The following is a 20684-nucleotide window of genomic DNA, read 5'->3' on the forward strand; positions in this document are numbered from 1 at the left end:
TTTCTTTAGCTGATAGTAATGATTGCCATTGTCAACATATCAAGTTCATTATTAAGACTACTTTTCTTCAATCTTAGGTCCGCTGTTTCTGTTTTTTTTTTCCCCACAACAGAATGATATGCTTACTGTATTTAGAATAACTCTTTGAAAGCAATGCCAGCTATTAATTTTTGTGTGTCTCAACTCGGCTTAAGATCAGTTTTAAGCTCAAGCACGCAGACCTAGGCAAGTAAAGCATATTGCAAAGTAGAATGAAAGAAATGCTTTTTCTACCGCTAAATTTCAAACTATGACTCTGTTTTCCATTTTGTCATGGCTAACACAGACTACAACCAGGTAATGTTGTATAGGCCTTCTCTCAGCCTAACTTGTGATATCTTGAGTCCAGATGGGAGGGTCTGTTAGAAGCAGCGTCAGCGGCAAACTAGACAGGTAGACAGAAAACCAAACAAGACAAACAGACAACCAACAAACCTGACGCGCTCATGCGTCTCTGCTGGGCCTCGGGCATGGAAGGGGTGGAAATGGAATGACGCACTCCTGATGGCAGCGATAATAATAAAATAAAAATGTTGGTGTGTAAATAAAGTGTGGCAAGCGTACATACATTGGCGGGAATAAAAAAAAAAGAAAAGAGTCATTGGGAAACAGTGTAAAGCACACAGGGGTGCGTACTTCTTCTCAGGGTCATGTGACACAGGGTCATGTGACACAGAATCATGTGACACAGGGACAGTTCCTTCTCAAAACTTTATCCACATGGAGTATTTCCTGCTAAGATGTACATCCCATACTATGAAAGATAGAAACATGGTCTGGGTATTCATTCTATTCACACCAGCAGAAAGTAACGTAATGTGCATTCATGTCACATCTGTGTATTTGTGTGTTAATCAGAATACCCTGGTCTGTAGTATTACCACACATAAACATTCAGATATGTTATGATTCATTAACACACAACTCACAGAATCATATAGTGAGGAAAGGCTTAAAACAACTGTAATTGAATGTCAATTTAGAGTAATTACATATCATTAAGCCTGAGGCATATTATCAAGATGGAAATATTTGCATCAGTATATAAAATCACATTTTCTATTAGTCTATGAAAAACCCACCATCTTACAGTAGACATAGCATACATGCCTATCACTGTATATTTTCACCTTGGCAGTTTTCCCCCTTTTGGTATAATGTACACAGTGTATATGGAATTCATGTATTTACAAAAGTTTGCAGTACCTTAACAAAATTTGATAAAGCTCTGAATTTCTGATAGCAGGGAATATCGCTGTCCAAATATCTTCCATGCTGTCATTCTATAAGAAAGGTACAGCTTTGCTCTGCCATCCACAACAAGTGTTACAAAACCAGAATGATATCACATAATGTTTAGGCCTTCTGAGACTTGATATTTATCAGAGGGGGAAGAGTACTCAGAATGTTCAGGCTGATTTATGCCACACATCCTACTAGTCAAATCATTAGGTCAAACATCACAAAAATATAGGCTGAAAATGATGCTGTCTTGAATCACTGACCACAATTTGGAGAGTGGTATACGTGTGACTATCTCACAGTATCTCACAGCCACTATCTCACCAATCACAATCAAAATTTTCATTTTCCAGTGACTTTCATTTCAAATGTCACTTGTACACATGGATAGGATGTATCCTGTGACTTACATGTAAAGAGTTAAAGAAAAGTGATTTGGGGGGACTGTAAGGGGGAGGGGGATACTGTAAAACAAGAAATGTTCGCGTGCATTTTAATTTCGCGAATTTCGTGAGCACCAAGATTCGCGAAATTAAAATGCACGCGAAATTTCTTATCTACATTATATGCATTGAACGCAAGAGGCAATTCGCGAAAATTTCTTGCCACGAAAAAGGCCGTCGGCTCCAATTCGCGAAAATTTCGTGCCGCGAATATATCATGTTTTACAGTAGGTTGAGATAGGGGTTGGGTCAGGGGTTGGGATATTTTTCTTTGACTGTACTGAGTGTTCGCACTTAAAGCCAGATATACATTTCTTTAACTGAAAATGGGGAAAAAAATTAGGTAAATTCATTGATAAAATACGCTACCTGAATACATGTGAGTCAGAATGCTCTTAAGTATGTAGCTTCTGGGGTGGAGTGAACGATATAAGTATGCCAATAAAAAACTGATACTGGTATTGTTATCACTATACTGAGTATACACAACTATCAAATATGAATTACTCTTACAGATGTCAATACCACTTCACTTCACACAGAGATATAAAATGAAAGAGTAGGTTAATGAGTATTGTGTTCTGCTAGAAAATTCAAAGACACCAGAAAGGAAAGATTGTCCTATACTCAGTATTAGTAATGGATGCTATCAGTTTATTCCCCTGAAGATCAGTCCAGTTGACTGAAGAGATATATTGTAGAACAGAGTGTGGCAGATTGATGCAGAAGTGAGTTAAGATCTTGATAAGAAGCAAATCAAAAGTGATAATATTTGGTTGTATACCAGAATTTCGGACAAAATAACTCGCTTCAGGAACATTTGGAGGCATGTAGGCTGTGACAAAAGACAAGTGGGAAAAATTATGGTAATAATAATAGTGTTGATTATAATTATATGGTGGTGATGGTGATGATGAAAATGATGGTCATGAAAACATCAATGATAGCAATAACATATTATGACAAAAGTGGTGGTCATACTAATGTAATATGTAGACAGCTTTGCTTCGTTTATAAGAGGAATGCCATACTGTATATGGTCACACCCTCTTACTAGATGCAGAACATTACATATGAGACTGTACATGCTACAATGGTGTATATACCATGTCTGCAAGAAGCATAGCTGTGGAAACATAAGATTTTCTTGCTCTCAAGATATCCTCAGCCTTTTACTTGGTTATATGAGCCATAAGATACATGATTACATCTTAACTGGCAAATGGGGAAAAACTAAAGTTTCACCTACAGACGGGTAGATATTCTCTAACAAAATAAAAAACAAACTTTGTGAAAATACAGTCTCAACATAAAATGATATCCAACAAATTAAAAAAAAAAACTATCAAGAAGCAAAATATGGAAGGCATATCACATACACACATATCAAGCTGACTCAATCAAAATAACTGATGAGTAAAGCTTGAAAATATGGATAGGGTCTTAAAGGACTATTGGAAGAAATGAGCACATAGCCTGATGACATGCTCTATATGCTTTAGTCTTGTTTTCTTTTATAAGAAAATATTTGGGTTTAGGTTCACAACTCATGATTACATCAAATCTCTATGCATCTTGAAAAAATGAAAGAAAAGAGCAAATCATAGGAACATCTATAGATGAAATTGGACAAAATGACTTTCAGACAAGACAACAGTAAAATCAAAATAGGGAGCTTCATGAATGGAGACCTCTGCAACTAAACTACTCTCCTCCTTTCATATCAAGCTTCAAAAACAAAACAAAAAATACAAAAAGAAAACATTTTTCAGCACAGGACAACATTTGACATTGCATGCACAGAGACTAATTCTTTCCCTGTTACTACCTGACAGTATTAATGGTGTGTCTTTGGAAACTAAATACAGGTGCAAGGAGGAGAGAAAATGAAGAGACCCAAACAGGAATCATCATTAAGAAACAGAAAACAGATTCCCTTCAATTTCTTGTATATCACAAAATCCCTCTTTGAATATTCAAACACATTCCAGTGAAATAAATCAGCATGATTATGTGGATTAAGGGCATTCGTCAGTTAAATGCAAGTATGTAGATATACATATATGTAGACATAATTACACTAAATGTTCCTACTGTGGAAATAACAATGACATTGCAAAGAGTTAAAGAATGAACAACAACACTGCAAGTAATAAATAGCTTGAAAAAAATTGTCAAGATACTGACACTTAAAGATGATGATTTGTTTGATGTACCAATGAAGGAAAGAGCAGAAGTCTTGCCAGACCAACCTATTAAGGCTACTGGAATTATTACGCTCCCATGAAAAGCAATGATATCTAAAATGAGCTTCGGATAATTTTCTGTTAATTTCAATCATATCTATTTTTCTATTGCTCATGGGGTTATTTCAATTTTGAAATATGAATCAATACAAAAGAAATTCTGACAATAACATACCTTATAAAAAGAAAATAGATAATAGGCGTTTTTACATCAGCAGGGCCGGCGCAGCGTTTTCAAAAGTGTGGGGGCCCACTTCCGGGTTTCATGAGCTAACAAGCAAAAAAAAAAAAAAAAAAAAAAAAAGGTCCTCAGCTCATCTCTCCCCGTCCACTTCCGGGTTTCTTCAGCTGACAAGCAAAAAAAAAAAAAAAAAAAAAAAAAAAAAAGGTCCTCAGCTCATTCTCTCCCCTCCCATTTCCGGATGTTATAAACAAAAGGTCTTCAGACAAAACACATAACCTTACCGGAGCCATACTTCAAGATCTCGATCTATTTCTTTTTTAGTGCCACTTACATACTTCCGGGTTGAAAAAAGTGTGGGGGCCCGAGCCCCCACAGCCGCACCGGCCCTGATCAGCCCGATGTTTCGAAATAGCACGCTATTTTCTGACTTGGGAAATTACCCCAATCACAAAATAGCGCGCTATTTGATAATGTGAATACAAATTAGTGCTCTAAGTTTATCGCTCTGATCGAGAAAATTTCTCGAGTCCAACTCGGGAAATTTCTGAAACAGCGGGATAATTTGCGAACTAGCGCGCTATTTGATAATGTGAAATCGCCTAAAGAAATTAGCGTGATGTATCCCAACATGCCTAGCGTGTGTGACCTGAAAGCGCGTGCTCTACTGGTATATCCAACACTGTTCAGCTGTCGAATCAGCTCGAAAAAATTTCGGGCTAATTCTCTTTGGGCTGATGTGAATAGGAAATGAAATAGCGTGCTAATTTGCGATCGCGAAAAATATCTCGAGCTTGCATTTTTATTGGGCTGATGTGAAAACGCCTAATGTTGAGTAGTATAATGACAGGTTCTAGAGAGAACAATAAAAGCTCTTCAGCAAAGGTCTCTGCACAAAGAACTTCTCAGAATGTCTCCACAACACAACCACACATCATTTCTACCACTTTCACTTTCATGAAATCAAGAGCTGCCTCAATTTCTGTCTCCCAGGCAACTCATGCACCGACTGTCTTGTCTGCACACTCAGCAAGGAATATATTACTTAGATACACACGCATGAAAAGCTGGACCTGGCAAGAAGGGGGAGCCAATTGGACAGTGTGTTGTGAAAGTTGAACTGATCATGTCATTTAAGATCACATGGAACTTTGCTCAAGCACGTCATATCTTTTCCCACCAGAATTTACATGACTGAATTTCACACACACAGTTCCATACAAACTGACTCATGGATGTTGGTACAGTTTCACGCATACGATGTATCTGAACATATGAATATTCTGACATTTTAACACATGAATGAGAGAATATTGACTTGTATCAAATGAACATGTACACTGTATGACTGTAAGTCTGTGTATTGTAACCAAGAGATCCAGGATTAGCATTCCTGCTCTCAGTACACTTTACCTTCATGGCACTCCAGAAAAGGCAAATCCCTTGAGATTCGGGGACGACTAAGGGTCCCCTTACACAACATTCCCCTTATTGTACAGCTGTAGGTATTTGGGCCCCATCCTAGGAGCCCCCCTCGGGGCACCATCACCATCTGCACTTGTAAACTATAATCTCCCATGATTCTAGTCATGTTTAGTCAAAATTCAGCCACTTGTTTTCCAGAAGAAGATTTAAAAAAAAATAAGAAAATGACAATTTGCTCCTATTTGAAATATTTGGGCCCCTCCCTGAAGGAACCCCTGGGAGCAGCATCATCATTTGTACAAACTATGATTCCATCCCCATTGATGATTCCCACCGAGTTTGGTCAAAATCTAGCCATCAGTTTTTCAAGTACTAGATGAAAATGTGAAGAAAGTAAGACACATGACAGAACACACATAATAGATGACAGTGAGTTGTCAAGAGTTCACTCCAGCTATTCAGCTCCGTCAGACTTGGAGAATTAGGCCTACTTCCCTTCAGATTTTCAGCACACTTGTTGCATTGAACCTACAGTCGAGCACTAAAATTTCCATCAATACTTCATCACAGCTACAAATAAAAGCAGTGACAATTTCAGTAATGGCTTTATGAACACTGTCTCTATATCAATATGCAGATAATTAAGCCACTTCAAAGCTTGATTTAGATGCTTGCTGTGATTAACTGGGTTGCCTAGCCATTCTTACACTTCCCATCATATAAGTACAACTGTAGATACCCAGCAAATTAGTTAAAGAAGCAGAATAAATACAGCAAAGCTGGCAGGGACAACCATTTGCTATATGTAACACAGTAAACTGATGTTAGTAGGAACCTCACAATTCTCCTCTTGTGAATCACATTGAAAACATGAAGTACAACGTTTACAATGAGAGGGAATTGGCGAGATACAACACTTGCTTTGTGATATGGGCAATTCCATGGTAACTGACGTTACACGTAAGGATTTTCATGAAATTGTTTACCTTGTAGTTTTGTGAATGAAAGCACCTTGGGCTTGCAATTAGCATTGATGAATAAGTTCATGAGAATGAAGAAATAGGTGGAAAGTTTTTCTCTCAAACTGCATTTCTTATCACATAGCAAGTGAAAATGTGTCGGTAACTGACGTTACGGAAAAAGGACATGGGAAATTATGGTGTAGATGAAAATGGAAATATCTCATGTCCCTGACTTTTAGCCTTTATGTGTTTAATATGGCAATACACCTAGGTTCTTAGGAACAGGTGTGCAAAATAATGTGCACTTTAGATATTTCCTTTTAGCACCAGGCCAATTTCAGTGAAGGCATAACGGTAACTGACGTTACGTAACTGACGTTACGCTTACATTTGCCATAGGGTTTACACATGCAAAATCATGATTGGGAATAGCTATGTGATATTTCATAATTCTGACCATTCAGAATGATTTGGTTGATATGGAGTCATACCTTGGTTTATCAGTCATAAATACACAATGAAATGAAACAGTAGTCCATTTTCTTTGTGTTCTATGAAAACTTAAAGGTAAACATGTCAGTAACTGACGTTACGTAACTGACGTTACACATACTTTGCTGTGGGGTTTACAGAGAACTAATTTATTTAACAGGTTATTATACTGCTGCAATGTACCAGTGACAATCCCAGGCAACTACAGCAACAAATTAAAACAAAATCTAAAGACACAAATAATATTGGGTGGGCCCTTATAGGGGGCACCCCCCCCCCATGCCATAGCACAGTTGGGCAAAAATAATGTAAATGCACAAGAGGATATTTCCTGACATTTGTCTGAAGATTTAATTTTCATTCAACATTTATGATTACACAGAGCCATTAATAGATTAAGCAGTTCCAAGTATAAATATATTGACGTGGCTAAGGGCTTTTTTGTTTGTTTGTTTGTTTGTTTGTTTTTTTAATGAACAGGAAAGTTTTTATCTACAAATTGTACATAGAGTGCTCCACCCATAATACCTTGTAGTACTACACAAAACATGGATATTTTTGTGCTTGAAAAAAATATCAAATTATCTTCCAGGTCATGGGGAAAAAAACATGTATCAACTCATAAATATGCATAAATATGTATGAAATCTATTGTGATATATTTCTCCTTCTTTTCTTTATTTTACTCCTGATGATCTCCATCATCAATTGATTTAAATGAAAAGTGTCGCACTTTTAATACTTCTCTGTGAAGAAGAAAAATAAATGCTTTTTTGGTCAAAAGAGCATTATTGTTTTATTCCTAGCTTGAAGTAATTTAACTGTTTTTCTTTTCCTTTTCACTGATATATCACGGCTTGCAAATAAATTCCAGACACCAAGAAATCGGACTTTGCAACGAAAGAATACTAAAATCGATATAAAAGACTCTTCCTGTTCATAATTATCATGTGTTGTATTACAAAATGTCCCTGCATGAATAGAATAAAGCAATCAACAAATACACACTGTATGAACAATATTTTTTAAACCCTATAGAATCCTCTCTCACTTTGAGCAACATCAGTGTTAAGTTTCAAACAATAATGAGTACATGCCTTACGTACCATAATACAAGATGAGCCATGTTAACTACACCACACATTTAAGTGCAAGAGAAGAAATATCTGTTTGTGCATTTGCCTTGAGGTAGAAACTTGACTAAGCTTCCTGAAAAAAAAAGAAAAATGCCAGCAAAAGCAAAAATTGGTGGAGATTGTTAAACTGTTGCTATACAGCTGTGCAGAAGTTTGGGTTTTTTGTTGTTGTAGAAAATGTGGTTAACAGGGAATCATGTCACTGATTAGGCCTACAAACTTTGGTAGCTTTATCATCCCGTAGGACTGGGAATGTACTAATTTGAGTGCGTATACTGCATGTGGCAAACTAAACTTCCAGATGATTTAACCTTAAACTTGTGCTGAATCAAAAATCGAAAGCTCAAGCCCCCCCCCCCAAAAAAAAAGATAATCATGGTAAATGAATGAATAAATGAATTTAGAAATTTAAAAAAAAAAAAAAATTTCCATGGACATACCATGGTAATGACATCATTTCCTATGAAAGGGATTCCTGCTCTTTGTTGTAAGTTGACTTCCCAGATGTATTGAAATGGCCAAAAGTCAAAAAATTTGCCTCAGTTATAATTACTGTCATGGTAACTGACGTTACATACTCGTGTATGACGTTTCGGTAACTGACGTTACACATTTTGTAGTGTTCATTTTGACTCTCCAGTATGCCAAGTATCCTTATTTCTGGTATTAAAATAAAGGCATATGGGCATACATTAGAAATCCCAAGTTACATCATACAGCTCACTTCCTTTGATGAATGAACTTAAAAATTCCTTGTTTTTGGTAACTGACGTTACGTCCATCATTATCAAAGTAATTAACATTTTTTATCAAATTGTTTAAAGCTACCAGCTTTTTTTTCTATCGTGTGGTAAAAGACTTCTCTGGTAACTGCATACATATGACAGATTGTTGTTTAGGGTACTAATAAAGTGGATATACAGAGAGTAAGTTATGCAACAATACACTCTTTTCACCATTGAGTTATAGGCATATTTTGGCAGCCATTTTGAAAATCAAAATGGCCGCTTTTATTGAAAAACATAATGATTCTTAAAACTTCAACTCAAGTACTGTCTGAAAATGTATGGTGTTTGAAACAAATATCATTTTGAATTTTTGGCACCTGTGTCCTAGTTACCGTGGAATTGCCCATATACACTGTGTTCTGATGTCAAAATATACTGCAGTAATGACTGTGATATACACTGTGTTTTGATGTCAAAATATACTGCAGTAATGACTGTGATATACATGTAAGAAGAAGAATTTGGTCACCTTCTGTGAATATCGCTGATAATCTAGATGCACCTGTGACATAAAGTTGATGACAAATTCAATTGAATGCAGTTCACAGGGAAGTCAATACATTATACATGAAGTAATCAAGGATCAAACATTTTACAATGTCTCTCCCTGAATACCTCCCAGTCATCTTCTGAAGAGTGCTACCATAAATATTGCATCCTTCCATGTTTGCTTTCTGTTATTCACAGCTGCACTCAAAATTACTGGAACCTTCTCATAGATGGCTTCATGTATAATTGTCATGGACATTTCATTACTTGACTAAGAATGCAATGTTAATATTTTTAATTATGACAATCATTACTGAATGGTGAATCGAGCGTCAACAGACCATCTTGTACAGTCATTGCTAGTATTGGTCAACACACTCTAAATATGACAAAGACCAAGACCAAGGAAGATCACAACACTCTCTGGATGGCTGATTATTAGTCAAGAAGTAAAGAACAATTTTGGAAGACACTTTCTCACTTTGGTGTGTGTTTTGAGAGATAAAACAATATAAACCGTAACTACTTCACTCTTTAACAAAGATCGAAATTATAGGAAATCCATCACCATCAAAACAAGCATCATCCAATAGCCAATATAGCCAATACAAATAAATGTCACACAAACATGGCAAATTAAAAGAAACAAATCTATTGTTTTACTAGCATCTACAGCTTCAATCATAAGTCTCAAAGAGGCAAAGCTGGACCACAGCACAACCTTCATGCACATTTCCATCATATGCAAATATTCAATGATATTGTATAAATTCTGTTAAAACCAAATGCACAAAAATTGAGCCATTGATATCATGAGTGTAGTGAAACTACCTTTGACGTAGCTTGTGAATATCGTCATAGCTGCCATTTGAGGCAGTGTCAGCTGGAAAAAGTTCTCAATAATAGTTCAACTGACATAAGATATTCAGATTGATGCTATTTTGGTCAGAAAATATTGGAACATCATCTCCCCTGATTAATTAGGACAAATTTATGACTATTTACTTGCATGAGGTTAGGGGGATTTGTCAAAACAATCAGCAGTCACAGAATGACCTGACATTAGAATAAGTACCAGAGAATAAAGCACTCAAATTGTTTGTAAAGTGGGTCATCTAAATTTTTGACAATCACCAAAAAAGAAAAAGAAAGGAAGGATGCATTAAATATGGTTTTGTCTAAACTAATGTCCTCAAGTAGCAGGATAGTTTGTGACAGTCACTCTTTGGGAAGACTACTTTAGAGAATGTCTAAAGGAAGAAAAGCCTACCTCTGCCAGCGATGATATCCAGGATGTTGGAATCTCTCTGAAGAGAACGGCTCTTGGAGCTGGATGACACACTATTACTCCTCTCGTGGCCCTGGGTGTGTCCTTGGCTGCTGTCTGTGGAGACTTGAGAGAGAGCTGACATGTCAAAGACATTCTCTCCTCCATTCAGATTGGCTCCTGGACCAATGGTCTGAGGTCCATCCTTGGCCAGGCGTTCCACATTCTCCAGAATAATGGCAATGAGAGGGAGATAGAGGGTGGCGATGCGAGCCTGGTGTTGCTGTGTAGTGGAAGAACAGCAGTCAACAAGTGATGGTGAGTTTTATGGCATCCTCTGATAGTATGGAATTAATCTTTGTCAGTGTGATGTCATGACAACATTCTAATAACTGCTTCATTGACACGATGCACACTTACAGGTATCTTAACATATCACATAAAAAGTGTTTCATGGCTGGTATGGAAAGCCTGGCTCATCCTGACTGTAAAGTGAGAGTATTGGATCATTACAGTCTGAGTGACAGTATAGCCATGTGTCATCAGGATTCAAATTTCCATGGTTCTCAAAAATTGTCTGGTTGTACATACACTATCACTTTAAGAGTGTAGGGAGTACATGCTTTATGAACAAAAAAAAAAAAAAAGGAATGAGACAGTGATGTCTGATATTCAGTGACCTCCCAACTATCAATTATGATATATTTTATGTCTTCAAACTGCTTGTTCCACAAGATATTATCTTGTAATGCAAGCATGGCATTAGCAACCTGTATATTTTCACACAAAGTTGCACACTTTGTAGAGTAAAAGTGACAGTGCTACTGAGGAACTTTAGATATCAGAATATTATGAGGCATGAAAACAAATGACAAACAGGAGTTGATGATCCATCACTATCTTTGACCATTGACTACCAGTAATACAAGACACTGACCTTAGAGTGGTAGCGGTCATCTGCACTGTGTTTGGCCAGGAGATTCCTCAGAACCCTGATACCATGTTGTCTGACCTCAGTGACATCATGAAGTGCTACACCCACTTCCCTCAGCAACAGACCAGTCAGGAAGTGATGCTGGCAGTAGTCTTCTGTCAGACTGTAGTCATACTTCAGGTCTGTGAGTAATATGAAGAGGACGCTAACCAATAAATACAGCCAAAACTACCGGCTAGAACTTTCAAGCCACTGATAGACATCTAACTTTTTTTTTTGAACCACTACCTCTTAGGATGAATCTTGCCCTCTCCATTTTCTAGGCAGACCTCCTAGCATAGTACAGAGAAACACTAAAAGTCTTTTTATGGAGAGCAGAGATGATAGAGCAAAGCTATTGGTTTGAATGCCATCATCAAGATGATGTCAAGAATGGGTTGGGTGCCCAGCAATCTCTTTGGTAGTATTCCTCTGATATACAGAACTGGCCTCTGGCAATAATGTCAATGTGTCATTCTATGACACACTTCATCTATTTTTGCTAGAGCTGGACATAACATTGTTTGTTTGTTTGTTTGTTCATTTCCATCTGAGAAGATAGCTGGATAGCCCATATTCAGCTATGCTAAGCTGGTCTTCCATGGGGTCCAGTTGGATGTGAGGTGGGACCACTTCAACAGGTTAAAAACCCTACTCTTTGCGATGAATGACTGAAGCGGGATCTTTTACGTGCATGAGCTGTGACTCTCTCATACACGGGACCTCCATTTTATGTCCTATCCGAGGGACAGAGTGTTTTGCCTCATGCCAGAGGGGACGGTTTGTTTACACACAACACTGCTCAGTCCAGACTCAAGTTTGAACCAGGTACTTAGGATCGTGAGGCAGACGCGCTACCGACTGAGCTAACTCACCGCCTTCTGTTCAACATCGCTTTGGTTATAGGTAAGCATCAAAACTACACTAACTTATAATACACAGTGTCCATTCTTTAGGGACTGGGGACAGCAGTTAGGTGATGAGATAGTTCTAGACAACCCACTTGAAATAAGAGAAGCAAGTAATCTCTACATTCCTCCTACATACTCATTCCATTTCATTGCTAGAGAACAGCTGTGTAGATACAATGTCTTGTTGAAAGACGTACAAATTGTAGAAATATGCATTTGTGAGATTATACACCATTAGACCTCTGATTCTGAGCCAATGACACATGAACTGAAGGGCTAACACTTCAATTCTTGTAAATTCTGGAGAGGGCAGAAAAGAAAGATGTGAAATCCAGTCCCAATGTCATCCCAGTAAAGCAAACAATAATGATCATACAGTGGACTTCCGTTATAACGAAGTCCTCAGGACCGGCAGTTTTCTTTCATTATATCGAAATTTTGTTATAACCAAACAAATAAACAATAAAAATACATAGAGTGGATGATGTTGCAGCCCGAAATTTTACTTTGTTGTATTCAGAATTTTGTTATAACGGTGTTTGGTATAATGGGAGTGGACTGTATTAAATTGTATTCACTTTCACATTGATACATGTCTTCAGTAGTTGCACGATTCAGTAGATGAAAATAATATTAAATTTACTTTTAATACATTTGAAAAAGAAAACTTATCCATAAACTAATGAAGTCTGTTGCTTAAATCAAATCACAGAACTTCTATGCCTCTTTAAACATGTACACACAAGATAAACTCCAGTAGTCATACATGTATTACACATGGCAAGTACCATCTGTTCATAATTTGTTTGAAATCATTATGATGCCACTGGGTAAAATGAATTCATCAATTCACAATTGGTATCAATGTAGTTCTCAATCACACATTGAAAGAGTCCTTTTCATAAAGAGGAAATATAATAAGAATCTGTGGTTAGGCAAAACTATGAGAAAGTCAAAGCAGTGCACTCAGATCACACAGGTGGATCTATGGAAACCTGAAAACCAAGTTAGGATTGGGCTAAACACCACTCTCACAGCACCTCGATCTTTGAGTGTGTGTTTGGTTTGAGGCTGTCACCACAACATACAGGGTCTAGTCTGCTTTGCTATACATGAGGAATTTACATTCAAACATAGCAAATTTACATGACAGGATTATGAAGGTGTCATACAAATACGTCTGCTACAGTTTGAGTACATAGCACCAGTGACAAGAGTGAAAGGAAAGCTGACGAACCTTTGTACTGGTCTTTCCCAGAGCGGAATGGTACTGTACGATGCAAAGCACACCCATGGATGAGATTTATTTTTGGGTAGAGAAGAGAATGGCAGTTAGGGTGGTTAGATAACATGTACCAAGAACAATGATGACTGACACCACAGGGAAAGTTGGAATCTTTTTGGGACTAACACTGCAAGGCATACTTCACACAATACATTAAAAAAACCACACAAAAACTGTGCACAGGGATCACCATCCAAAGCAACAGAGATAGATAGATAGATACATAGATAGATAGATAGACAGATAGATAGATAGATAGATAGACAGAGAGAGAGAGAGATAGAGAGAGAGAGCACAAATTATCTCCACGTGATGTTTGTCACTAAAATATACACTCAGCAAAAAAAGAAAGTAAACACTTTTTCGAGGTCATATTTTTCATAGAAGATTTTTATGAAAATCAATGTATTATATATCATATTAAAGGTAATTTAATTGGCTATCAAGCTAGTAGGTCAATTAAAAAGAAAACTTTACCCATGAGTGAGCACTTTCGTTTTTGTCCTCCAATGCACAAAATTAAAAATTGCAAAAATTGACATGTTTTCTTTAATTTGCAAATGCCCTTCACAATAACATTGACAACAAATGACCAGTTTAACACAATGAGAGACATAAACGAAATATGAAAAATAAGTTTTTATTCTCTTTATCTCTTTATAACCTCTAAGAAAAACGAAATGAGAAACTAAAGGGGAAAAATAAGAATTTTGTGTCAAGTCAGACTTCACATGACAGAGAATTATAAGCATAAAGATGATTGAATAAGCAGAATTTCTTTATTTACATCTTTTAATCTAGTGCTGACTTAAGAATCCATGTGACAATTTCAAGAACCAAACGTTATTTACAATTTCCTTATTTGAAAAAAAAGCTCAAATTTCTATGATTTTTTGTTAATTTTACTTCTTCTCTTATTTCATTTGAATTTAGATTTGACAGAAGATGCTTTATTTTCCTCCATTATTTTTAGCCTTCAGTAATCTTTTGGGCTTTAAAGATATCATAGAGATCAAAGGTTTATTTTTGCAACTTAATTCGTGTTTCTTTTTGGGTGAAATTTGTTGTTTGTTCTTATTGTTCTATGGAAGAGCACATACGCATGAATGGACAACTTGTTCAGTTTTGCAATTTTTACTTTTGTGCCCTGAAGAGAAAAATGATGGTGTTCACTCATGCGTAAAGTTTCCCTTTTTGTTGACCTGCCAGGTTGATAGCGAATTAAATTACTTTCAATATGGTATACAACACATTAGCTTTCAGTCAAATATTCTATGAGAAATCTAAACTTGAAAAAGCGTTTTACTTTCTTTTTTTGCTGAGTGTATTTTCCCATACATAATCAAGTGTAATATAAAAAGATGCAGCAATTTCTACACACTCAGATTTTAAGTAATTGTGACTATAAATAGTGTGATGGTTGAAACCTTTGCTTGTCTGAATCAATCACAACTGGCTGGAAAGGAAACACAAAATAATATTATAGAATATATATTTACATGTGGGTAGTGATCCCTGTGAAATATGCAGACAAGAATACATACTGGCCAACCCACCACCAAGACAACAACGACAAACAAAGGCGACACAAGATGGCTGCCAAGATCATATTTAGAAGGAGGCTTTCAGACACTCTGGATTATGTAATGCTATGGCCTGTTAAGACACACAAGCCATTTGAACAAGTAAAATACAATAAAGATGTTTGCTTTGAAGGGAAATGTACTTGCTATGAAGTCTGTGAAACCCACAATTATGTAATCCTCAATATATCAAACACATGTTGCCATGAAAATGTCCAAAAAAGGGAATACCAAATGCTGTATAATGAAGTACATATACAATGTACAATAGAGTTTTAAAATGGAGAACCTTCTATATGGTGTCACTGTAAGGAGTGACATGGGGTGATAATGAGATCATTTACTCTTCTAATATACAAAGAAAATATGTGTTGTTAATATACATGGCATCATTCCCTAGCTTACTGTGTATAAATTACAATCTCTTGCCAATATCTACACTGACAAAAGAGTTGTACTTCATTGAAAACATGAACACAAACATACACATCTCCACTTCATACAATTACAGAGAACAGCACCAAGAAAAAAAAGGGGGGAGAAAAAAAAGGGGGAGGAGGATAAGAACATATACAAACTGCACATATTGACCCTCTTCCCCCAAGGCAATGGACATGTATCCCATAGAAGCTTATATTTATTACATTGGACAGCTTTAAAAAAAAGGCATTTTGATATGTTTGATCAACAATTCATGCAGAAAGTCTCATAACAATCATCCAGCCAGTAAGAAATTCATAAACTGTTGTTGATGTTTCTTTGCACAAAGCTTTGCATCTTGTAATCTTTCACTAGTTTGCTGAAATGTATATTTATAGAATAGTAGCTATTGTAGTTCAGCAGTGGCTTGTTTTTGTTTGTTGTTTAATTATTTCATGTTAACACGATTATTTGCCATGCAATTCTCATCACACTCTTTGCACTAAACTGTATACACTGTGAAGCATTAAATATTATGGACTTGTCAGCATTTTAAGATATAACAGTAGCTTTAACATGCAAGACACACCAAACATACACAATAATCATACTGTATACCACATCCAAACATGTTTCAGACACAAATACATTTTCTACCAGTTTTTTCTTTCAAAGACAGATGCATACTAGGAAGAAATTAAATATTGAGATTTCATGAGAAATTTACTGTAAAAAGGGCAATTTTATTAACTGAGAAACTGTGTGGTAGGGTCTGTAATGGAAGTTATTCAAGTCCATGTATGCCTTTAATCTTCAGGACAAAAACTTTCCGCTCTGTTCACTGACATGCAATTCTGCTTTCTGAATTCCAACTTAAAATCAATCATTAAAAAAAAAAAAATCTTTCTTACCCCCCCCCCCCCCCAAAAAAAATGGCATGTGTAAAATTTGTTTCTCTTTCTATCAAGATGTGACTGGACTACTGTATATGGAAAATTGTAGGGCCTTAATATACAATTTACAAAAGGCAGAAGAGTGTGGATATGCTGGAAAATGTATGGTTAGAGGTGTTACATTTTGAAAACATATTGTGCACCTGTACATGCTTAAGAGACAATACTATGGCAACCTGTGCGTGGTGACGTGTGGAAAATGGGATTCATTTGTCCAATTGTCTGAATTATCTGAGACAAGAACAACATGCTTTGTATAGTAGGCTTGACTGGTGCACACTGAAAGTTATACAGTTATGTATGTATTTTCACTATTAAACTATGTGACTGTAACATTGTAAAACAAACTTTGGCAGGAAATAATGACTACTGTGTATTGAGTACGCATGAAAGGAACTTATTGATATTAACTCATGCAGATAAGATGTTATATTACTAAGAGTATAACTATACATGTACATCATACTACAATGTAATTACTGACACCATCATGGTAGTGACTACTACATGTACTACTGCTATAATCCCCCCCCCCCCCATTATTAACATCCTAATCTTTTTCAAATACATTCAAAATCTACTTTTGTCTTGGTCAAAGTACATTGAGGTTGTTGTTCAGCACAACTATCGAAAAATGATTTTCAGTCAAAATATATTCAAGCTGTGGTTTTGATATGAAATTACTTGACAATGTAGATTTTTCATGCCATTAACAGGTGAAAGTGTGTTGCCCTGAGTTTAAATTTAATCATTTTTAACTCCACTATCACATACTGTGATAATAAATCATGATTTTTTTTTAATGTCCTCTTGTCATGACAGATGCGAATCTAAATTAGTTTTCCACAAACATGACTGATATAATACAGAAATGCCATATGTAACTAATTCTGTACAATGTGAGTTTTGTAATTCAGTTTAGAATAGTATTTAATTACACAAGTTTACAAGGTTTCACAAGATAAACAACAACAACAACACACAACAATATACAACAAAGACAAGGATATATCTTAAGTAAACAGAAAGAGGCATGGGACATATACAAAAGAAAAAAATATATTGACAGGTCTTCAGCTCTTTCTTGCTAGATAAGGCTGAAGACTGATAGCCTACCATATTTCCTGAAGTTGCCTCCATATGCTGAAACAATGCAAAGGATAGCAAGAAGGGGTACACAGTCTTTAGCGGGCATAATACAAAACATGAAGCATCTAAACGATGAAAGCATTGTAAATCCTGGACTAAAAGGCTAGAAGTGCATGGGTCAGGGAAACACACATGGAGACTAACCCACATGTTTCGTAATGGAAACCCAACAAAAACAATAACAATGCAAACTGAGTGTAGTACAATTAGTAAAGATGTTAGTTGTCAAGGACATGGTTACAGTGAGAACTACCGTGTACAAACATAGTCTAGAATATCTGCTACATCTCAGCAATTTACAACATAGATGGCTGCCTTTGGTAGGTTGAAATAGAATTTCACTCAAGAATGCTCATATAAAGAATTTTAAAATATTTCACAAGGTATAATTATAAATGTTCTCACTGACAAAACATCTTTAACTCTTCTCTACTTTAGTAGTTAAAACTACAAAATTGCCATGTTTGTTTGAATTGTTATACACACACTGTCACTAACTCACACTTCTTCTAAACATTCTCATTAAAACTCACGCTTCTTTCAATGTTGGGTATTATCTACAGATCATATCTGAGAACTTATGTGACAATTTCCTACTAGTCTTTTTACGTCCTTGCTTCAAAGTTATCTCCCATTCTCCCATAGATGTATACAGTATATGTGACTGTGATACATAATAGAAATCTATATGTATCATGAATTCCACATCTTCGAACAGACATTGGGTTGTCATGCCAATAACAAATTTTTAGTACTCTTTTAGGTATCAAATAATATTTAAAAGAAGATGAAATTATAATTATGAAAATTCTAAAGGCAACAGTGAAGGGATATTATTTACAGAAGAGAAGCAAAGATGCAAGGAAAAACTTCTATTATTGCACTGTACTGTCTCATATGTCATGAAGTTAAAGAGACACAATGCCAATCGGCAATTTTGATTGCAGGAAAATCATAGATTTGTAAAAGGTTTACTACTAAGTCTAACATACAGAGATAACAGCTGAGCTTCAGATATGAAATATTAGGCATTATTACTCAAGCTTTAGATGGAAAATAGCTCAAAAACTTTGGACTTTACTATTCAGTATTTAGCTGGTAGGTTGCTGCTATAATACTAGGGCATTTCTCACAGGTCATGCAAGGAGACCTAGTAGCATGCAAGAGGTTTGGACGTGCTGAATATTACATTTCTACTACAATTAATGTCAAAAACTTTCCTCTCAACTACAGAATTTGTACTGTTCCCTCTATTTGATGTGTTCATATGAAAACGTTCTGTTGCACTATCAAGTGCGTATTACCCTTCTATCTTACATAGGGGAAAAAAATCTGTCTCGCCAATTCTTGTCAACATAATATTCTGTCAGAAAAATGCCCATTGTGTGGGAATTATGATTTTGGTTTTCTCAAATATCTAGACATCATCATATTTCCCACTTACATCTTTGATTACACACAGATGCTCCTTTGAGGTATGGTTGCCAATTTATGGAACAGGAAAAGAAACAACAATCCAAATTTTTAATCATTCATTACAAAGCCTAAGCGTAAAGTAGTAATGAATAATACACTATCAGCTGATTGCTCCTATTTAGTCTTTAAACATCTCTCAATTTTGACATTTGAGAGTACAGCAAACTTGAAATTTCAACTTCAGACACAATCTGTGTGTTCATTTACAAACTATGAATAATGAGAAAATTCAACTTACCACAGAATTTCATCCACAAAAGAGACAAAAATGCACTCACATATCAGACACATACACACAACTTGAACAAACAAAATATAGAACACATAAAGATTCCTTTAAATTGTACAAATCAAGGAGTAAAATGACAGAATGGCGCTGCATTGCCACTGACTGCACACTAACACTTTTACTCTTATGAAGAAAAAGTGAAAGCCAGTAAGTCACAGAGTGATAGTGGTGTAAAGGAAACCAAAACACTCTCGCATCAATCACATGGGGTAAAGATACTTGCAACACCACTCCGGCAACACTTGCTAAATGTTTCTACTGTTCTTATGTAAATGGGAATCTATTCTCAGATAACTGTTTGAAGAAGATTGATAAACTATAATCTGGAATATTCCAATCATAGCTTGAGTGTAACCAAAGATTGTATCATCAAATCAAATCAAGAAATGCAATTAGAAGAGACAAGTAAACTTGATGACTATTATGAATATAAACACAACCTGCTGTGAGTAAAGCTAGAAAGGTCAAAGGTCAAACACTCCTTGATGCATCCTGGTTCCCTACTCAGGAATAATTTTGGCAGCAGTGTACCTCACTGATTCTCAATGAGGGAAAACCTGACAAACATGGCTTGTAATGGAAAATAGTGCAGATTTTGGATGTAGGTATTGGAGCAATGATTACTTCACACCAGACAAACACTCCCATAGCATTCAATGATTTATGAGGTTGCAAAGGATTTGGCATGAATGGAAGACTACTTGAACATAGTGCAAGCAAAGAAAGGCAAAGTGATATAGCAAGTAGTGAAGGCACAAAAATACAACGATCAAGTCAAAGAACAAACATTTGGATCACTTCAAAACATGATCATTTACACACCCCTACAGTTTTAGCCTGATATAAAAAGTGTTAGTGCCTAGTAATCCTTTGATGATTTGTACTCAGATGGGACAGAAATTTGTGGTTAGTGCAATGCAAGAAGAAAAAAAAAA

General features: G+C 36.0%; 1 protein-coding gene across 1 annotated transcript in view; it reads right to left on the reverse strand.

The window, feature by feature from the left end:
- The window catches only part of LOC139710850 (dedicator of cytokinesis protein 9-like), a 119831-nt gene that overhangs the window by 50130 nt on the left and 49017 nt on the right, over positions 1-20684 (reverse strand). Inside the window, exons 25-30 of the mRNA XM_071622772.1 lie at positions 17952-17978; positions 13832-13864; positions 11648-11826; positions 10714-10993; positions 2509-2559; positions 475-540 (exon numbers count right to left, since the gene is read on the reverse strand). Of these exons, the coding sequence (XP_071478873.1) occupies positions 475-540; positions 2509-2559; positions 10714-10993; positions 11648-11826; positions 13832-13864; positions 17952-17978 (636 nt within the window). The remainder of the gene's footprint in view (positions 1-474; positions 541-2508; positions 2560-10713; positions 10994-11647; positions 11827-13831; positions 13865-17951; positions 17979-20684) is intronic.

The sequence above is a fragment of the Diadema antillarum genome, unplaced genomic scaffold, assembly GCF_040938485.1.
Source record: "Diadema antillarum isolate AM-2024a unplaced genomic scaffold, OU_Dant_1.0 seq00001578_RagTag, whole genome shotgun sequence".
Classification (NCBI taxonomy): Eukaryota; Metazoa; Echinodermata; class Echinoidea; order Diadematoida; family Diadematidae; genus Diadema; species Diadema antillarum.